Below are 17,594 nucleotides of genomic sequence, written 5' to 3'. Positions count from 1 at the left end.
CTTAGTAGAAATTTGACGATACCTTAGTCTTTTTTATACGAAGTCTGAACTGCTAGCTCAAATGTGAACTTACCATATATAAGTAGAGCATGAATTTGAAATCCTTGACACCAACAAAAACACTCACAACTAATCGAAGAATCTACAAACATCTACAAACGCAAACAATTCCAGTTGGGGCTTGAGGGTTGGGCTTCTATTTGGGCCGTTTCCTTTTAAATTTAGCTGGCCCAATTTCCTTTTGTTTTTATTTGATTGGGCTGACGTATACAATAGCATTTGGGCCGGTTTTTATTTTTATTCGGCTAGACCCGATTTTGTTTTCTATTTAATTCATTGGGCTGGGTTTATTTAATTAGTTGGCAGATTCACTTTTAAAAGAAAATGGGCTGCGATTTTAATTGAATTTGGCCCAATTTATTCATTCAAGGTTTGGATAAAACGGTAATTTTTTTGAAAGCTCGATTAGGCTCGCCAGCCTAACGAGTCGAGTATGATGAAACTCGATCTCGGGCTCGATACCTAGTCGAGTAGCTCGAGCTCGAGCTCGACTCGACTTATACCGAGTCGATTTCGAGTAATTTTCGAGTCGATCCCGAGTAATTCGCGAGCTAGCTCGACTCACTTACACCCCTAATCTAAGTTCGGTAAATGTACAAAGTGATAGGATTTTCACCATTCACAGAGTTGTTAATTGTTTAATAAGTTTTCAACCACATATTCAAATTCTATGGGCCTGCTGTCATTTAGCAACAGTGGCATGCATGATATATGAGATACTATATGTTTACTATACCAAACATTAAAAAGTTTCTATGATAGTGTTCCTGTGGATAGATTACTTGGCAAATAGGAATAGTTGTCTTAAAATATGATAAGGAAACTTGAATAGTCCATCTTGTTTTTGTAGAATGCTCAATCAGTTTGTAGACTCCATCTAAAATAGAATAAGATCTTCATTTGTTTGGATCCAAAATACTGCAATTCTAACTTGGTTGATCGTGGCAGGCGACTGAATAGGCTTGAAATGTTGAAGCGTCGCCTAAAGGGGCCACCAAGAAAGGGCAAGGAAAGCGCGCTAAAAAGAGTGGCCGATGAGGATCATCTCCAAAAACCAATTTATATGAAACTAGTTTATAACCCGTCGAAATTCGACGGGAAATCACTTTACATCATAATTATTATTTTACATTATTTATAATCATAGTATATGAAATGTTATTTATATAAATTGTTCTTTAAATAATTTTGTTTGATCAAAATAAATTGGGGATACAGTTCCAACTATAATAATCTCAACAATTTTTGCCACTTATATGTTAATTTTTTGTTGAGAGTTAAAATAGATTGTCTTTTTGTATAAGTTTTTATTTGATGAAATTTCATGAAAAGTTGATGTGAGGTTGGCGACCTATGCCTTTTGCAGTGCATCATTTTCTTGAGGTGTTTTTCATGTCAAGTAATTTGCATATGCTAAACCCTACAACATATCTGGATTGTGTCTTTGAGCTGTCAATAATATTCAATAGCTTTGATAGGGATAATAATAACCTTTATTTCTTCGCTAATTCTCCTGTGCGACGGGTCGACCCGGCCCAAACCCGCCCTCCTGACCCAGAACCCTGACCCGCGTGGGTTTGACCCATACTCATAATTATTACATTTGTTTATAATAATGGTTACTTTTAATAAACATAATATATACATTTGTTCATATAAATGTATATTGATATGTATAATATTTTATATTGAATGAAGGTAAATATTTATATTAATATAAGTATACATTTGTGCGACCAAATGTATATCTTATGCTTATTAAAAGTACTAAATACTCCTATTAGGGTTTAATGTTCAGACTTAGGGTTTAGTCTTCACTTATTAGGGTTTAGTGTTCACGCTTAGGGTTTAGTTTACAGGGTTTAGGGTTTAGTTTATAGAATTTAGGGTTTAGAAAATATAATACTGTATATTAAATGAAGAAAAATACCTATATTTATATAAGTATACATTTGTGCGAACAAATGTATATTTCATGCTTATTAAAAGTAATAATTATTATAAACAAATGTAAAAATTTAGGATTTAGGATTTCGGGTCTGGATTGCGGGCCGTGTCGGGCGCGGGCCGGGGCGGACCCGTCGCACACTGTGCGACGGTCGCACCCAAGACCAGCCCTTATTTCTTCGGTTGGATCCAAAAAGTAAAAGTAACCTTTATTTCTCTATATATGTTCATGGGATGGGCTTGGGCCTAGTCGAGAATAAGAAAACAAGCTGGATTTCATTGAAAAAAAAGTTGAGAATGAAGCTCTATATCATAATTTTATACTAGTATATATTTCCCAAATTATATGAGATAATCAAATGAGATTGAGTGAGTGTTAGCTTCCTAAGTTTCATGCTCTGAGTAGGCAGGACAACAAAAATGGTAATTTAGGTTAAGGTGGTGTAAAATTTCATATTAATAATTTTTATTGAACTTGATTCAGAATGGTTGGAATACTTTTACACCATAGTGTTCTTATTTAAATTTACATGTAATTTAATGTTTCTTAGCTGTATGACGATTGGACATTGCCCGCCTTTTTTTTTTTTAAGTAGTGCACTGCGAGAAGACAAATCATATTCCAAAAGGTTTTATTTTGAATCTTATTATTATGCACATTTAAGCATAGCATAATGCATGCTACACTAAATGATCACCTACCTAAAAAAAATTCAATTGTAGCTTGCTACTCTTTAGCTCCATTATTTCATAATTAGCATAGTCATTATTTCATAATTAGCATAATTAGCACAATGTGATAGGAGACTAGTAAAGTGTAGGGTCAACCGACAAGTCTTCTCTTATCTTAGCTGTTTGGCATTAATGTGATTCTGAAAGGTGGATGAAAAGCTGCACACATAATGTTTCTGATAATAATTGAGAAGAGGAGATATACCCATTTTACACATTGTTTTTGCTGAACCTAAACTCAGATTCTATCAAATTCTTTCTCAGAAAAATATACACTGTTTTTTCCTTGGATCATGGCAGCCTATGCAGCCATAGTTTCTCTTATGAATACCATCAATCAGATCGACCACCACCCTTCCCCTCCAATTTCTATCCACAAACAACAAGTTGAATCTCTCACTCAAATTCTTACCTTTTTGCAGGAATTTCTTGAAAGTTATAAGTCCGATGGAGATGAAGCTGATCCGCTGGAGATGCGTATTGCAGATGCAGCTCATGCTGTTGAAGATGTTATCGAATCATATATTGTGAACGTGATTAAACTGGGTAGATCTAGTCCCAATGAAGTCAGTTTCATCAACTTCTATCAAGATCTACGACAAGTGATTGAAGAAATGAATCTCTAACTCAAATTATTAATTACCTTCTTGCAGGAATTTCTCCAAGGCTATGTTGTAGATGCAGCTCATGCGGCTGAAGAAGTGAATTCTAGAGAGGAAGTCAGTTGCATCGACTTCTATGAAGATCTACAGCAAGTGATAGAAGAAATGAATGTGATCAAGAAGGAAGCCATGGAGACTTCAGATGAAGCTCAGCTGCAGAGAAAGGTCTCCTCGACTCGACTCGTCTTCTTCTACAGTGAAGGAAAGCAAGATGGTGGGCTTTGACGACGTGGTACTTCAACTCTTGGATAAGCTCACTGGAGGGAACCGTAACCGCCAAATCATCCCAATCACAGGGATGGGCGGGATTGGTAAGACCACTCTTGCCCGACATATATTTGAGCATGCCCTTGTTAAGGAGTATTTTCATATTCGTGTGTGGACTACGATTTCTCAAACTTATAATGTTAGAGAAACACTTAGGCAAGTTCTTCACCAAGAAAGTGGAAATTTGGGTAGTGATCTGAGTGAGGAAGATTTAGGAGAAAAATTGTACAAGTATTTATGCGGTAGGAGGTATATTATAATACTGGATGATATGTGGAGTATAGAGGTGTGGGACAAGATGAGGTTTTTCTTTCCCGATTACAATGATGGGAGTCGAGTAATCGTAACGACTAGGCTCTCAAACTTGGCTGCCGAGTTGACAAACTCTAACAGCATTGGTATGAGATTTTTAGATGATGTTTGTAGCTGGAGTTTGTTCTCCAAAACTGTATTTGGGGGTGAGGGTTTTCCTCTTCAACTCGAGGAAATCGGAAAGAAAATCGTGGGGAAGTGTAAGGGACTTCCTTTGTCGATTGCTGTGATTGGGGGTCTGTTGGCAAAGTCCGAACTTACATTGGAGTATTGGGAGCGCATAGAGAAAAACTTAAGCTCAATAGTGAATTCGGAAAATGATGAATATTGCTTGAGAGTATTGAAACTGAGCTATGACCATTTGCCTGCGTATCTAAGGCCATGTTTTTTGTATATGGGGATGTATGGGGAAGATCAGAGAATTGAAGTCTCAGAACTCAAGAGGCTATGGGTTTCTGAAGGCTTTCTTAAACCAATAATCAATAAAAGCTCGAAAACAATTGCCAAGGAGTATTTGAAGGAGCTAGTCGATAGAAACCTCATTCTAGTTCATGAGTTAGGGAAACTTGGGAATATTAAGTACTGCAAAATGCATGATTTAGTGAGAGATCTATCATTTCAAGAAGCTGAAAAGCAGAGGTTTTATTATGTGTTAGGGCAAGATTGTCCTCGAGGGATAAATAGCCAACGCCGCATTGTTATTCCCAGAAGCACTTCAGCCATGGAAACTATGTCGTCACGTGCTCGTTCTTTCATATGTCATGCTGATACGGTTCCAGAATTGCTAGATTTCAGATTTTTGAGGACACTGAGTACATATAATTCGGAAGGGTATTTAGATGAAAATGTGTTTCAAATGGTGAACTTGAGGTACCTTTCGGCTAGATTTCGTGAGGGGTTCCAAATCCCTTCTTCAATTAGTCTGCTCTGGAATCTACACATACTAATTGTTTCTTGTTGGAGTGAACATACGACTGCACCAGTAGAAATTTGGAAAATGCATCAGCTTAAGCATGTCGAGTTTGGATTTCCAGGAATGTATCTCCCAGATCCTCGGAGCGGGGATAGTGATGTTATGATGGAGAATCTAGAGACGCTCAAAGGAGTGATTGATTTCAACTTGAATGAAGAAATGGTTAAGAGAATTCCCAATATCAAGAAACTGTATATAGAATACCGGAGTAAAGTAATGGAGAGAGTGAAGTGCCTCAGCTATCTTCAATGTCTGAGTAAGCTGGAAAGCTTGACGTGCATTATTGGACATGGAAGTGAAGAGTATCTGCAGAGTATTAGCTTCCCGCACTCACTCAAGAAGCTGTTTCTTGTATGCGGAAAGTTCCATTTGGAGGAAATTCTGGAAAAGATAGGTTCATTACCACTTCTTGAGAAGCTCGAATTGAGATATGGGCAGTTTGCAAGACGCAGTTGGGAAATAGTTGAAGGCCAATTCCCCATCCTCAAATACTTGAGATTGTACGACTGTAGGGATATGGAATGTTGGACGTTAGAGGGCTCCTGCTTGCCACGCCTTGAGCAACTTCATCTCTGGGACATGGCGTCGTTGGAGGAGTTCCCTTCAGAAATTGGAGAAATACCAAACCTCAAATCAATTGAATTGTTGAAGTGCAGTGAATCAATGGCTGTGTCTTTGAAAAAGATAGTAGAGGAACAAGAGGAATTACAAGGGGACACATCCTTTCATGTTATAGTTAATTGATCCCAACTTTCGTGTAGTTTGATGTGATGAGGAATTCAATTGCATATGGGAATATACTAATTTGAGTGATTAATTTTCCTTATAACTTTATATTTAGCTTGTTTTTAATTATTTTTAATTTTTAGCAACATAAATCATATGTTTAATTAGTATCTATAATCTACACTTACTATAAAAGTGTCTGGTTTTAGCAAATTTAGTTTGCCTATTATGTCCTTATTTTTTAATCTATTTGAAGGGCAATAATGTAATAGTATCATATTATTAATATTATTCTAAACAAACATACAATAATCTCATTCCAATCACACTTTTAAATAAGTTTAAACTATTTAAAATTACTCAATGTATAAAAGTTGCACGTCCCTCGATTTCAGCAATCACCTCTGTTTAGTGCTCGCTGACTTGATCTTCATCCATAAGCTTTAGGCATATTTCTAACTTTGTCTCATTTTAACACCCATTTTCTGATTTTTATGGACAACTTTTTTCTTGTACGAGTGACCTAGTTGATTGAATGACAACCAAGTATCTTGGAAAAAAGAAACTAACTATGAAATATCAACATTCTTTATCTTAATTTTGTTCTCCTCAATCTCTGTGCCGAAAATGCATAGGCTATAAATAATGTGACGCAGGAACTACAATATCCGATTATCATATTGTAACATCCAACTCACCTAAAGGCTAAAAACAAGAGCAAGCAAAAGCAAAGTAGTGCAATCGATTATTTATCTTGTGCAAATGTACTTTGTGTATAGTATTTTATTTGTGAAAATGGTATCCTTCTTATCAAAAGCAATAAAGCAGTAGTATTTTCAAGAACACGACCGAAGAAAGTGAAGTTACCAACGGACATAAGATTAGTGTGTTCTTTATTTAAATACATAACTAAATAGAAAATATTAATGTGTGGTTTTCATTGTTAATGCTTTTCACTATCATATTTGTCACTTACAAATGCATTCCGCATACGCCTTGTATTTTCACAAATACTTGTGAAAATACCGGGTCATACCCACGCCAAACCATGATTCATTTAGCAAATTCGGGTTTAAACCGTGCCACCAATGGTACACAAGAGACAAGACTGTCTCTTGTCTTTTCTCCCTAGAATCCAAATATGGCATCAAGTTTTTCATTTATCTAAGTTGAAATAATTTAGTTGAAATGTTATTTATTTTTATTGACGCCGTTGTTCATCTCTATAAAAGAGAAATGTCTCTATATCATTCATACTCCACTTTGATTTATTTTCTGTACGCAATGAATGGATAAGAAGACTCTAAAAGTTTATAATTTGAAGGAAAAATACATATTTAAAAGAGCTGGTACAAAACTACACCAAGTGAAGCTGTGGAATGGAATCTAAATATTACAAATTAAGTGCCCAAATCAATGTTATTTCCTATCCTCAACACAATTCATGAGAGACAGAGAAAGAGCATAAGCCTAAAACCATAATCAACTAAAATATGCAACTGCATCAAGAAAAATGATTTTGGTATGAATAGTTCACTATGCAAAACTAAAAGCATTTTATTGATTATGCTCCTCAATTTCAGCAATTTTGATTCCACATTTCAAAAAGAAAAGCAAAGTGGTTCTCCTTTCAGCATCTTTTTGCCACTGGCACTGCGTCGTTTGTTTTCCCTATTATATAACCTCGATTCAGAAAATAACAGCTTGGTCATCCCAAATGCTCAAGAGATTAATCTATCCACAGATAATATTGTTTCTTTGTAAACCTGAGATTGAACAAGAGTAGTACTCATATGAGACAACAAAAATCTGCTAGACCTGTGTTGTTCAATTATCTCAAAAAACTAGTCCATGTTATTCAATTCAAGAGGTAAATTTGATGAAAATTGTGCAATTAATTAAAATTTAAGCAACTGCAAAGTCCAATGGGTTAGTTGTGCCTAAATACACAAACTTTCAACCAATTCTAGTTTTGCACATAAACTAAAAAATCTGCCTCCAAACACATGAACTTTCAATTGTTCTAATTTTTCACACGATTATCAATTGCACCCAAATTAATGTTGAGGTGGATGCCTTAAATGCCTACATGGTTTAAACAATTGATGAGCTAGACGAGGTACTTGGATTTCTATATGCTACTTCAGCTTGTCGCGATGATATTAATTTGTCACTTTAACTAGCCACGATCGCCGAAAATTGATAGCCGTGTGAAAAATCGGAACAATTAATAGTTCGTGTATTTGGAGGCGGAATATTTAGTTCATGTGGAAAACCAGAAATCACTAAAAGTACATCTTAAGTGCATTCAAATATGTTCACCCACTCACATACCACCCCCCTACAAAAATAGAGAAACTCAAGGAAAAGATCAAGATCATACCTATCACAGTAGATATGATTCAACCACAGTTCGGCCAAACTTTTCCTGAACATCTTTGGGAGTTTCAATCTGCGAGCAAAAGAAAGAGGAATAGAAAAGGATAAACAATGGTGAAATATAATATCAATGTAGATAATTCCTCCCATTTACCGCATTTAATGCCTTGAAGAGAGCCTTCACAGTGTTGTGGGGATTCCTTGAACCAACAACCTACAAGAGTATTTCCATCAGGACAAAGTTGGAAACGAAAGAACATATTTCTCGAGCCAGTTTCATACCTTTGATTTCACATTCCTGTAACCAGCTAAGTTAAGAATCAACTCCACAGTTTTGCCTGCCTTCATCCCTGATTGTGTGGGAGCTGGCCAAAGATACACCTACAAGCACTTAAAAATTTCAGGCCAAAATCCCTAAAGAAGAAAAACAGCTTTCTATCAATTTCAACCATCAACAAAGATATACAACTAGAAATTTGACGATACCTTAGTCTTTTTATACGATGTCTGAATTGCATGTGCAATTGTATGATCCTCATGCCGCTCTACATAGTGCAGATTCTGAAAGCACTTCTCATATGCCTGTTGGTGAGGTTTAACGTTCAAGCCTATCTAAACTAGTCGGAAAAGACGTCGGAATCACCTGTATCGCAGTGTGAGAGGGGATTTGCTTGAAAACTTGCAGATGAGATTTCTTAAGGTAAAAATTGTATATTAAATATTGGTTTACAAAGCGTATTTATAGGATTACATTTAGGGCAAAGGGTAAAAAGGGCTTTTCGTGTCGTTCACGTACTCCACATGCGGCGTACGTGAACGTCTCTCTCTCTACTAACAAACTCTCTAACTAATTTGCAGCCTTTTGTTGAACACGTGCTCTTTTCCAGCTCTCATTACTGGTTGTTCCCACTCCTTAAGTCTTCTCCGTATGTCGCTTTTAGTGTTGCACTGTCCTCTCTAGTCTGCGCAGGTATTTGGCGGCGTCGCTATCTCTTACGATATGGCTTTGCTTCTTTCGATCCGAGTGGACTTGGGGTATAAGCCAGCTTCTTTCTTAATCTGTGCCGACATTGATCATTGCTGTTGTGTTATTTCGGTGATCGTGTGGCGTATTCACGCCTCTTGAGCCGAGTGTGTCCCGGGGCCAAGTCGGTGCCGCTATCCTTGTTCGGGGTAGGATGGCTGATGGGATCCTCACTCCTCATCAGCTACTCCCCCCCTAGTCTGCGAAAAAGAGAGCTTTGAATTTTCGTAGATGTTCTTGAAATCGGGACTCCCCTATTCTAGTTTGCGCCGACTTATATTGGGACTGCTACTTTGCTTTGATCGTTGTGTAACACGGCTCTGCTCTTCCAAGTCAGGTGTGCTTAGAGCTTGGTTCAATTCCTTTCTCGACCAATGATGCCTTAGATCTATGCTATTTTCTTATCCAATATGTCTTCTGGGCCGAAAATGTTGATTTCTCCTACGCGGCGCAGACTTTAGTCGGCGCCGATTCTCTGGTATTTCTAGGATGAGAGGTTTTTGGATTTCTTCTTATAATTGTATCGAGCGTTTGGTGCTTTCTTGTCTTCGTAGGGTTTCTTTCCTCTGTCCATGACGTCTTGTCATTTAATGACTGACGCTTTTGCTATTCCCCGTACACGTCCTTTCACAGCCCCAGACTCGATCTGCACCCTCCCTTTTCAACAGCCATTTCCGTGATTAAATCTGGACCCTTAGTTTTTAACCCTAATGATTTCCCTCCTTTTCTGTCTCTTCGAATCCATCTCCTCTATAAATGTTTATTCTTTCTTCTTTTCCTTACTCTCTTTCTTCCTTCACTCTTCTGTGTTCTTCGTTTTTTTTTCTGTTTCAGTTTCTTCTCTCTCCCCGCCGGTTGTTCCCCTTTCTCTTCTCGCCCTCCCTGTCGCTAGGTTTAACCAGGTATCTCTTCTCTCCTTCCTCTAGCTTTGCGATATTTTACTTTTTCCTTTTGACGGTTTTCTTCATCCCCCTTCCTTCCCCCTTTCCTGTTTCGTACTGTTTTCTTGTTTGCCACTTTGCATTATCCATGGCTGCTTCGTCTGCCTTCCCCCAATCCACTTTGTCTGCCCGATCCATGAAGATGATAAGGGATGCCCTTCGTATCGATGTTGGTGATTCGGATTACAAAGTCCGGATCCAGAATTCTGCTGACCCTGATTCCGACATGCCCAATACCTTTCGAGGCATTAATCCCGATGTTGTTCCGATCTGGGTCGATCAAGTTGATGCTGGACTGCACATCCCTCCTTCTCCTTTTCTAATTGAACTATGTAATTTGTATGGCATTCCCTTTTTTCAACTTTCTCCTTCTTCTATTCGTCGAGCCCACGTGTTACATATAGTCTGCGCCGCTAACAATTATCCCTACAGCGCTGCCCTATTTCATAAGACCCATGTTCTGAAACGAACAGGGTCCCATTATAATTTCACCTCCAAGGCTGGGGGTCACATGGCTTTTATGAAAAAGATGACTTCTTTAGACAAAGACTTCCAAGATAAATATTTCTTTGTCCAAACCCGCAATGGAACTTGGCCAGACATTATCGGCGCCGATGCACAACTTCAATGGCATGAGACTAAGCACCTCACCCCTTCTAGTTCCGCGCGCGTAACTGATATTGAAGATATTCTTTTGACACGGTTGGCCGAGGCCCGGGTCAAGGACGTTTTGGACGTGAAGGTGCTGGTGACTAGACCCTCTGTCCTAGCCGGTGCAGGCTTATTCTCCCGTTACCCCCTATCTCGCGAGGGTATTAAATATGTCTTAACATTAATATTTGTCACGTTTTGCTTTTTACGTTAGTCCCTCTTTCTTATGCGTGCCGGATTTGTTCTTTGGATTGTGCTTCTGATGTGCTTTCCATTTTGTTTGCTTTGAGTTAGGTATGGATACGTGGAAAACCCCATCGGTTGGTGTCATTGATAGCTTCAACTTTTCCCAGAGTGGTGCTGTTGAACCATCTCCGGCTGCGCAGACTGTAGGCGGCGCCGCGCAAGCCATTGCCGCGGGGTCTTCCGGCTCTCGACGACCTCAGCTTCGTGAGGAAGGTACCGGAAATGCGGAAGAGGATGATCCTCCAGTTCTGAAGAAACGAAAAGGTGTCTCGACTAAGAGGCAATTGCAGCAGAAGAACAAGAAAATCACGACGTCTGCGGCGCAGCCGGAAACCGTCGTATTGTACTCAGAGGATGCTACCTCCTCTGCTCAGATGCCCGTTTCTCCTCACCGTTTCCGCGATGCTGGGGTGTCCTTTGGAACGGGGATCGCCCCTCGTGTTCTTGGGGATCTAACTGGTGAAGAGTGTCGATCTCAAATGATCGCCCAGATTGCTCCCGCTGATCTTCAAGCTCAGGAGTCCTTGAACCGCCAGCAAATAGCAGATGGCCTTGTGATGACGATTGAGAAGGTGGGCTCATTTTCGTTTATTCCATTTTCGCTTTTTAGATGTGTGTCCCCTAAGTTTCTTTGTTATATCATCTGCGCAGGCCAGGGTTGAATGTTTGGCCGCTGTTCGAAGTCTTCTTCGTGCAGAGGGTGAGGTCCAGACCAAAGATAGAGAATTTCTAGCGGCCTCAGTATTGGAAGGGTGTGACCTTTGACAACTGGAATCAATACATAGGGAATCACAGAGGAAAGCTGAGAAAGAAAGATTGATAGATGCATGTATTTACCTTCCTATAAAGAGGCTGTCTCTTCTGTTCGATCAATGCGTTCCTCTCTAATTTCCTCCTCCAATAGTTTCCCCTTCCTTCCAAAAGTATAATCCAACACTGCCAGTTTCTCCTCAACTTTTTTATCTATTTCATTCATCCTTTCCATATATTTATTATCCTTCTGTTTCAGATTATCAAACTCGAATAAACCACTTTTCTCTTCACTTTCTTTAGTTTCTTTATCCTCCTCCTTCTCACGATCCTCCTCACGATCAACAGATCCACCATCATCCTCACGCTCGATGATCCCATAATTGGCTGGATCATTTGGATCAAAGGCATCCCTGGCCTCTGCCATTCTCACTATTCAACTTCACCTCAAGAAGAAATTTCTCCTTTCCTTCAGCTACTTTCAACTTATTCATCAACTCCCCTATCACCCAATACTCCGCCTTCAACGCGAAATGTTTCTCCTCAAATTCATCAATTATTTTCATCCATTTGAATGCATCATCAAAGGTCTCTGTTCAACTCTATAAAGTCAGACAAATGTCTAAGCACGAAAAAGCAAGTAGTGAAAAAAAGAACACAATGGAAATACAAAACACGCATTCACATTCTAGTATTCCATATTGCACTAAAAAATAGTTCTTATTAAAAATGTCATCCAGAAAAATGGGGAACAGCTCGTGATAGTCACTACACTAATAGTCAGGGTATTAAAACTGCGCAACCAAACTCGTCTTAAATAGGAACTGCACACTCTCATCCCCGGAATCTCAAAAAGAACTTCATCATTATGTGAGCTGCTCGAACTAAAAATCAAAATATGTAATTTAATTTCCTTGACACCAACAAACACACTCACAACTAAGCGAATAATCACTCAGCATGCAAAATACCACAAAATAATCATACATCCACATTCCAGTTGGGGCTTGAGGGTTGGGCTTCTATTTGGGCCGTTTCCTTTTAAATTTAGCTGGCCCAATTTCCTTTTATATTTATTTGATTGGGCTGACGTATACAATAGCATTTGGGCCGGTTTTTATTTTTATTCGGCTGGACCCGATTTTGTTTTCTATTTAATTTATTGGGCTGGGCGTGTTGGGATTGAGCTCCCTTATTTAAAATTTAAAAATTTTAAAGATGTCAAATATTTTTCGTGCATCCCACGAATGGAAAATCTAGTTTGAATTAATTGGTAGTGGAAATTAATGCTTAAAATTTTACAACTAATTTATACTCCCTTCGTCCTTTAAATATTTTAAAAAGAATATAAAAACAAAAAAAATATACAAGAAGTTAAATATTTCAATATGTTTAGGCGGATCCTGACATGTACTTCAGGATTTAAAAAAAGAAAAAAAACATCAATTAGATTCAAGGAAAACAAAATATGACAACTTTCCCAACTTGCAATTTTTGTTTTTTTTTTTTTTCAAAATTCCATATTTTATATACCAACTTGACGACTTGCATGTTGTTTTCTAAATTAATCTTGTACAAATCTACCCACTGTCTTCAACCTATTCGGAAATTTCAAAGGTGAATACCAACCAAGTTGGGCATCATTAATCATAGTTTATTCTTGGATGCATGAATTAGAACATGGAAATCAGCATCACTCACCTACTCTACTCTTATATTCTTATTTTTAAAGACTTGAATCAGCGCATACTTAAATGACGTCAAGGACACATTGTTTGTGATAATAATTGAGGACAGGAGATATAGCCATTTTACACATTGTTTTTGCTGAACCTAAACTCAGATTCTATCAAATTCTTTCTCAGAAAAATATACACTCTTTTTCCTTGGATCATGGCGGCATATGCATGTAACTAGCATTTGCATACCTTACATTGTTATGTATATATGTGTAAAAGGTTTCTCTTATGAATACCATCAATCAGATCGAGCACCACACTCTTTTAAATGTAACTAGCATTTGCATCCCGTGCACTGCACGGGAAAATATTTTTTATTTTTTATATTTATATAAAAAATAATATTAATTTAATTATCATACTCATAAATATAATAAATTTTATTTTTAACTAAATATATTAGAATTGAATATTAAAAAATAAAAAAGAATTTACAATTATAAAATTTGATATTATGAAAAGCCAAAAATATTTAAACAAATTTAATTTGTACATTTTAAATCATATATTTACATAAAATATATCAAATTAAAGCTCTTGTCATGATCTTTAATTTGATATCAATATCAAATATTTTATAATTAGTAGAATTTCACAATAAATTTGAGTTTCAACTTCTGACTTTAATTTTTTTAGTATTCACAAAATTGCCACCTAAATCAATTTGAAATCAATTTCAAATTGGAAACTCCCTTTTTAATATAGTATAGATTTAATGTTTCTTAGCTGTATGAGGATTGGACATTGCCCGCTTTTTTTTTTTTTTTAAGTAGTGCACTGCGAGAAGACAAATCATATTCCAAAAGGTTTTATTTTGAATCTTATTAGTATGCACATTTAAGCATAGCATAATGCATGCTACACTAAATGATCACCTACCTAAAAAAAAATTCAATTGTAGCTTTCTACTCTTTTGCTCCATTATTTCATAATTAGCATAGTCATTATTTCATAATTAGCATAATTAGCAGAATGTGATAGGAGACTAGTAAACTGTAGGGTCAACCGACAAGTCTTCTCTTATCTTAGCTGTTTGGCATTAATGTGATTCTGAAAGGTGGATGAAATGCTGCACACATAATGTTTCTGATAATAATTGAGAAGAGGAGATATACCCATTTTACACATTGTTTTTGCTCAACCTAAACTCAGATTCTATCAAATTCTTTCTCAGAAAAATATACACTGTTTTTCCTTGGATCATGGCAGCCTATGCAGCCATAGTTTCTCTTATGAATACCATCAATCAGATCGAGCACCACCCTTCCCCTCCAATTTCTATCCACAAACAACAACTTGAATCTCTCACTCAAATTCTTACCTTTTTGCAGGAATTTCTTGAAAGTTATAAGCCCCCTGTTGCTGATGGAGATGAAGCTGATCCGCTGGAGATGCGTATCGCAGATGCAGCTCATGCTGTTGAAGATGTTATCGAATCACATATTGTGAACGTGATTAAACTGGGTAGTTCTAGTCCCAATGAAGTCAGTTGCATCGACTTCTATGAAGATCTACAGCAAGTGATAGAAGAAATGAATGTGATCAAGAAGGAAGCCATGGAGACTTCAGCTGAAGCTCAGCTGCAGAGAAAGGTCTCCTCGACTCATGCTGGCTCCTTGACGTCCACTTCCACTGTGAAGGAAAGCATGATGGTGGGGTTTGATGACGTGCAACTTCAACTCTTGGATTGGCTCACTGGAGGGAACCGTAACCGCCAAATCATCCCAATCACAGGGATGGGCGGGATTGGTAAAACCACTCTTGCCCGACATATATTTGAGCATGCCCTTGTTAAGGAGTATTTTGATATTCGTGCGTGGACTACAATTTCTCAAACTTATAATGTTAGAGAAACACTTAGAGAAATTCTTTACCAAGTGAGCGGAGATTCGAGGGATGACTTTAGTGATGAGAACGAATTGGGAGAAAAATTGCACAAGTGTTTATGGGGTAGGAGGTATATTATAATATTGGATGATATGTGGAGTGTAGAAGTGTGGTACAAGATGAGGTTTTTCTTTCCCGATTACAATGATGGGAGTCGAGTAATTGTAACGACTAGGCTCTCAAACTTGGCTGCCGAGTTGACAAACTCTAACAGCATTGGTATGAGATTTTTAGATGATGTTAGTAGCTGGAATTTGTTCTCCAAAACTGTATTTGGGGATGAGGGCTTTCCTCTTCAACTCGAGGAAATTGGAAAGAAAATTGTGGAAAAGTGTAAGGGACTTCCTTTGTCGATTGCTGTGATTGGCGGTCTACTAGCAAAGTCCGAACTTACACTTGAATATTGGGAGCACATAGAGGAAAACTTAAGCTCAATAGTGAATTCGAAAAATGATGAATATTGCTTGAGAGTATTGAAACTGAGCTATGACCATTTGCCTGCCTATCTGAAGCCTTGTTTTTTGTACATGGGAGTGTTTGAGGAAGATGAGGAAATTAGGGTTGCAGAACTCATGAGGTTATGGGTTTCTGAAGGCTTTCTCAAACCAATAATCAATAAAAGCTTGAAAACAATTGCCAAGGAGTATTTGAAGGAGCTAGTGGATAGAAACCTCATTCTAGTTCATAAGTTGGGGGCAGTTGGGAATATAAAGTACTGCAAAATGCATGATTTAGTGAGAGATCTATCATTTCAAGAAGCTGAAAAGCAGAGGTTTTATTATGTCTTAGGGCAACATTGTCCTCGAGGGATAAATAGCCAACGCCGCATTGCTATTCCCAGAAGCACTTCAGCTATGACAGTCAAGGATGCCATGGAAACTATGTCGTCACGTGCTCGTTCTTTCATATGTCATGGCAATACGGTTCCAGAATTGCTAGATTTCAGATTTTTGAGGACACTGAGTGCATATGAGTATTCCAGAGGGTATTTAGAAGAAATTGTGTTTCAATTGGTGAACTTGAGGTACCTTTGGGCTAGATTTCGTGAGGGGTTCCAAATCCCTTCTTCAATTAGTCTGCTCTGGAATCTACACACACTAATTGTTTCTTGTTGGGTACATAAGACTGCACCAGTAGAAATTTGGAAAATGCATCAGCTTAAGCATGTCGAGTTCAAATATCCAGGATTAATGTATCTCCCAGATCCTCCGAGCGGGGATAGTGATGTTATGATGGAGAATCTAGAGACGCTCAAAGGAGTGATTTATTTCAACTTGAATGAAGAAGTGGTTAAGAGAATTCCCAATATCAAGAAACTAGGTATAGTGTACATGCATAAAGTAATGGAGAGAGTGAAGTGCCTCAGCTATCTTCAATGTCTGAGTAAGCTGGAAAGCTTGACGTGCTCTATTGGACATGGAAGTGATGATGAGTATCTGCAGAGTATTAGCTTCCCGCACTCACTCAAGAAGCTGTCACTTCAATGCGGAAAGTTGTTCCATTTGGAGGAAATTCTGGAAAAGATAGGTTCATTACCACTTCTTGAGAAGCTCCAACTGTTTGGTGGGCAGTTTGCAACAGGCAGATGGGAAATAGTTGAAGGCCAATTCCCCAGCCTCAAATACTTGATATTGGAACAGTGTAGGGATATGGAATGTTGGACGTTAGAGAGCTCCTGCTTGCCACGCCTTGAGCAACTTGAGCTCTGGTACATGGAGTCGTTGGAGGAGTTCCCTTCAGAAATTGGAGAAATACCAACACTCAAATCAATTAGATTGTTGAATTGCAGTGAATCAGCGGTTGTGTCTTTGAAAAAGATAGTAGAGGAGCAAGAGGAATTACAAGGGGACCCACCCTTTCATGTTCTAGTTGAGTCATTCAACGTGTAGTTTGATGTGATGAGGAATTCAATTGCATGTGGGAATATACTAATTTGAGTGATTAATTTTCCTTATAACTTTATATTTAGCTTGTTTTTAATTATTTTTAATTTTTAGCAACATAAATCATATGTTTAATTAGTATCTATAATCTATACCTACTATAAAAGTGTTTGGTTTTACCAAATTTAGTTTGCCTATTATGTCCTTATTTTTTAATCTATTTTAAGGGCAACAATGTAATAGTATCATATTATTCTGATCACAAACATACAATAATCTCATTCCAATCACACTTTTAAATAAGTTTAAACTATTTAAAATTACTCAATGTATAAAAGTTGCACGTCCCTCAATTTCAGCAATCACCTTTGTTTAGTGTTCGCTGACTTGATCTTCATCCATAAGCTTTAGGGAT

General features: G+C 37.7%; 3 protein-coding genes and 1 pseudogene across 3 annotated transcripts; 3 read left to right on the top strand and 1 right to left on the bottom strand.

The window, feature by feature from the left end:
- The first annotated feature begins 3,032 nt into the window (after window positions 1-3,032).
- LOC131015801 (uncharacterized) lies at window positions 3,033-3,626 on the top strand. The gene is made up of 2 exons (XM_057944222.1): window positions 3,033-3,305; window positions 3,393-3,626. The coding sequence occupies exons 1-2, from the start codon at window positions 3,033-3,035 to the stop codon at window positions 3,624-3,626; spliced, it is 507 nt and encodes a 168-aa protein (XP_057800205.1).
- A 73-nt stretch (window positions 3,627-3,699) lies between these two features.
- On the top strand, window positions 3,700-5,697 carry LOC131015800 (putative late blight resistance protein homolog R1C-3). The gene has a single exon (XM_057944221.1). It carries the CDS (start codon window positions 3,700-3,702, stop codon window positions 5,695-5,697), a length of 1,998 nt encoding a protein of 665 aa, XP_057800204.1.
- Window positions 5,698-7,042: 1,345 nt separating this feature from the next.
- Window positions 7,043-14,528, bottom strand: LOC131015799 (probable 37S ribosomal protein S5, mitochondrial; annotated as a pseudogene).
- Window positions 14,529-14,611: 83 nt separating this feature from the next.
- Window positions 14,612-17,185, top strand: LOC131015797 (putative late blight resistance protein homolog R1B-16). Its single transcript, XM_057944220.1, has one exon. The coding sequence runs from the start codon at window positions 14,612-14,614 to the stop codon at window positions 17,183-17,185; it is 2,574 nt and encodes an 857-aa protein (XP_057800203.1).
- The last annotated feature ends 409 nt before the right edge of the window (window positions 17,186-17,594 follow it).

The sequence above is a fragment of the Salvia miltiorrhiza genome, chromosome 3, assembly GCF_028751815.1.
Source record: "Salvia miltiorrhiza cultivar Shanhuang (shh) chromosome 3, IMPLAD_Smil_shh, whole genome shotgun sequence".
NCBI classification, from domain to species: domain Eukaryota; kingdom Viridiplantae; phylum Streptophyta; class Magnoliopsida; order Lamiales; family Lamiaceae; genus Salvia; species Salvia miltiorrhiza.
This window is presented reverse-complemented; position numbering and strand designations above follow the sequence as displayed.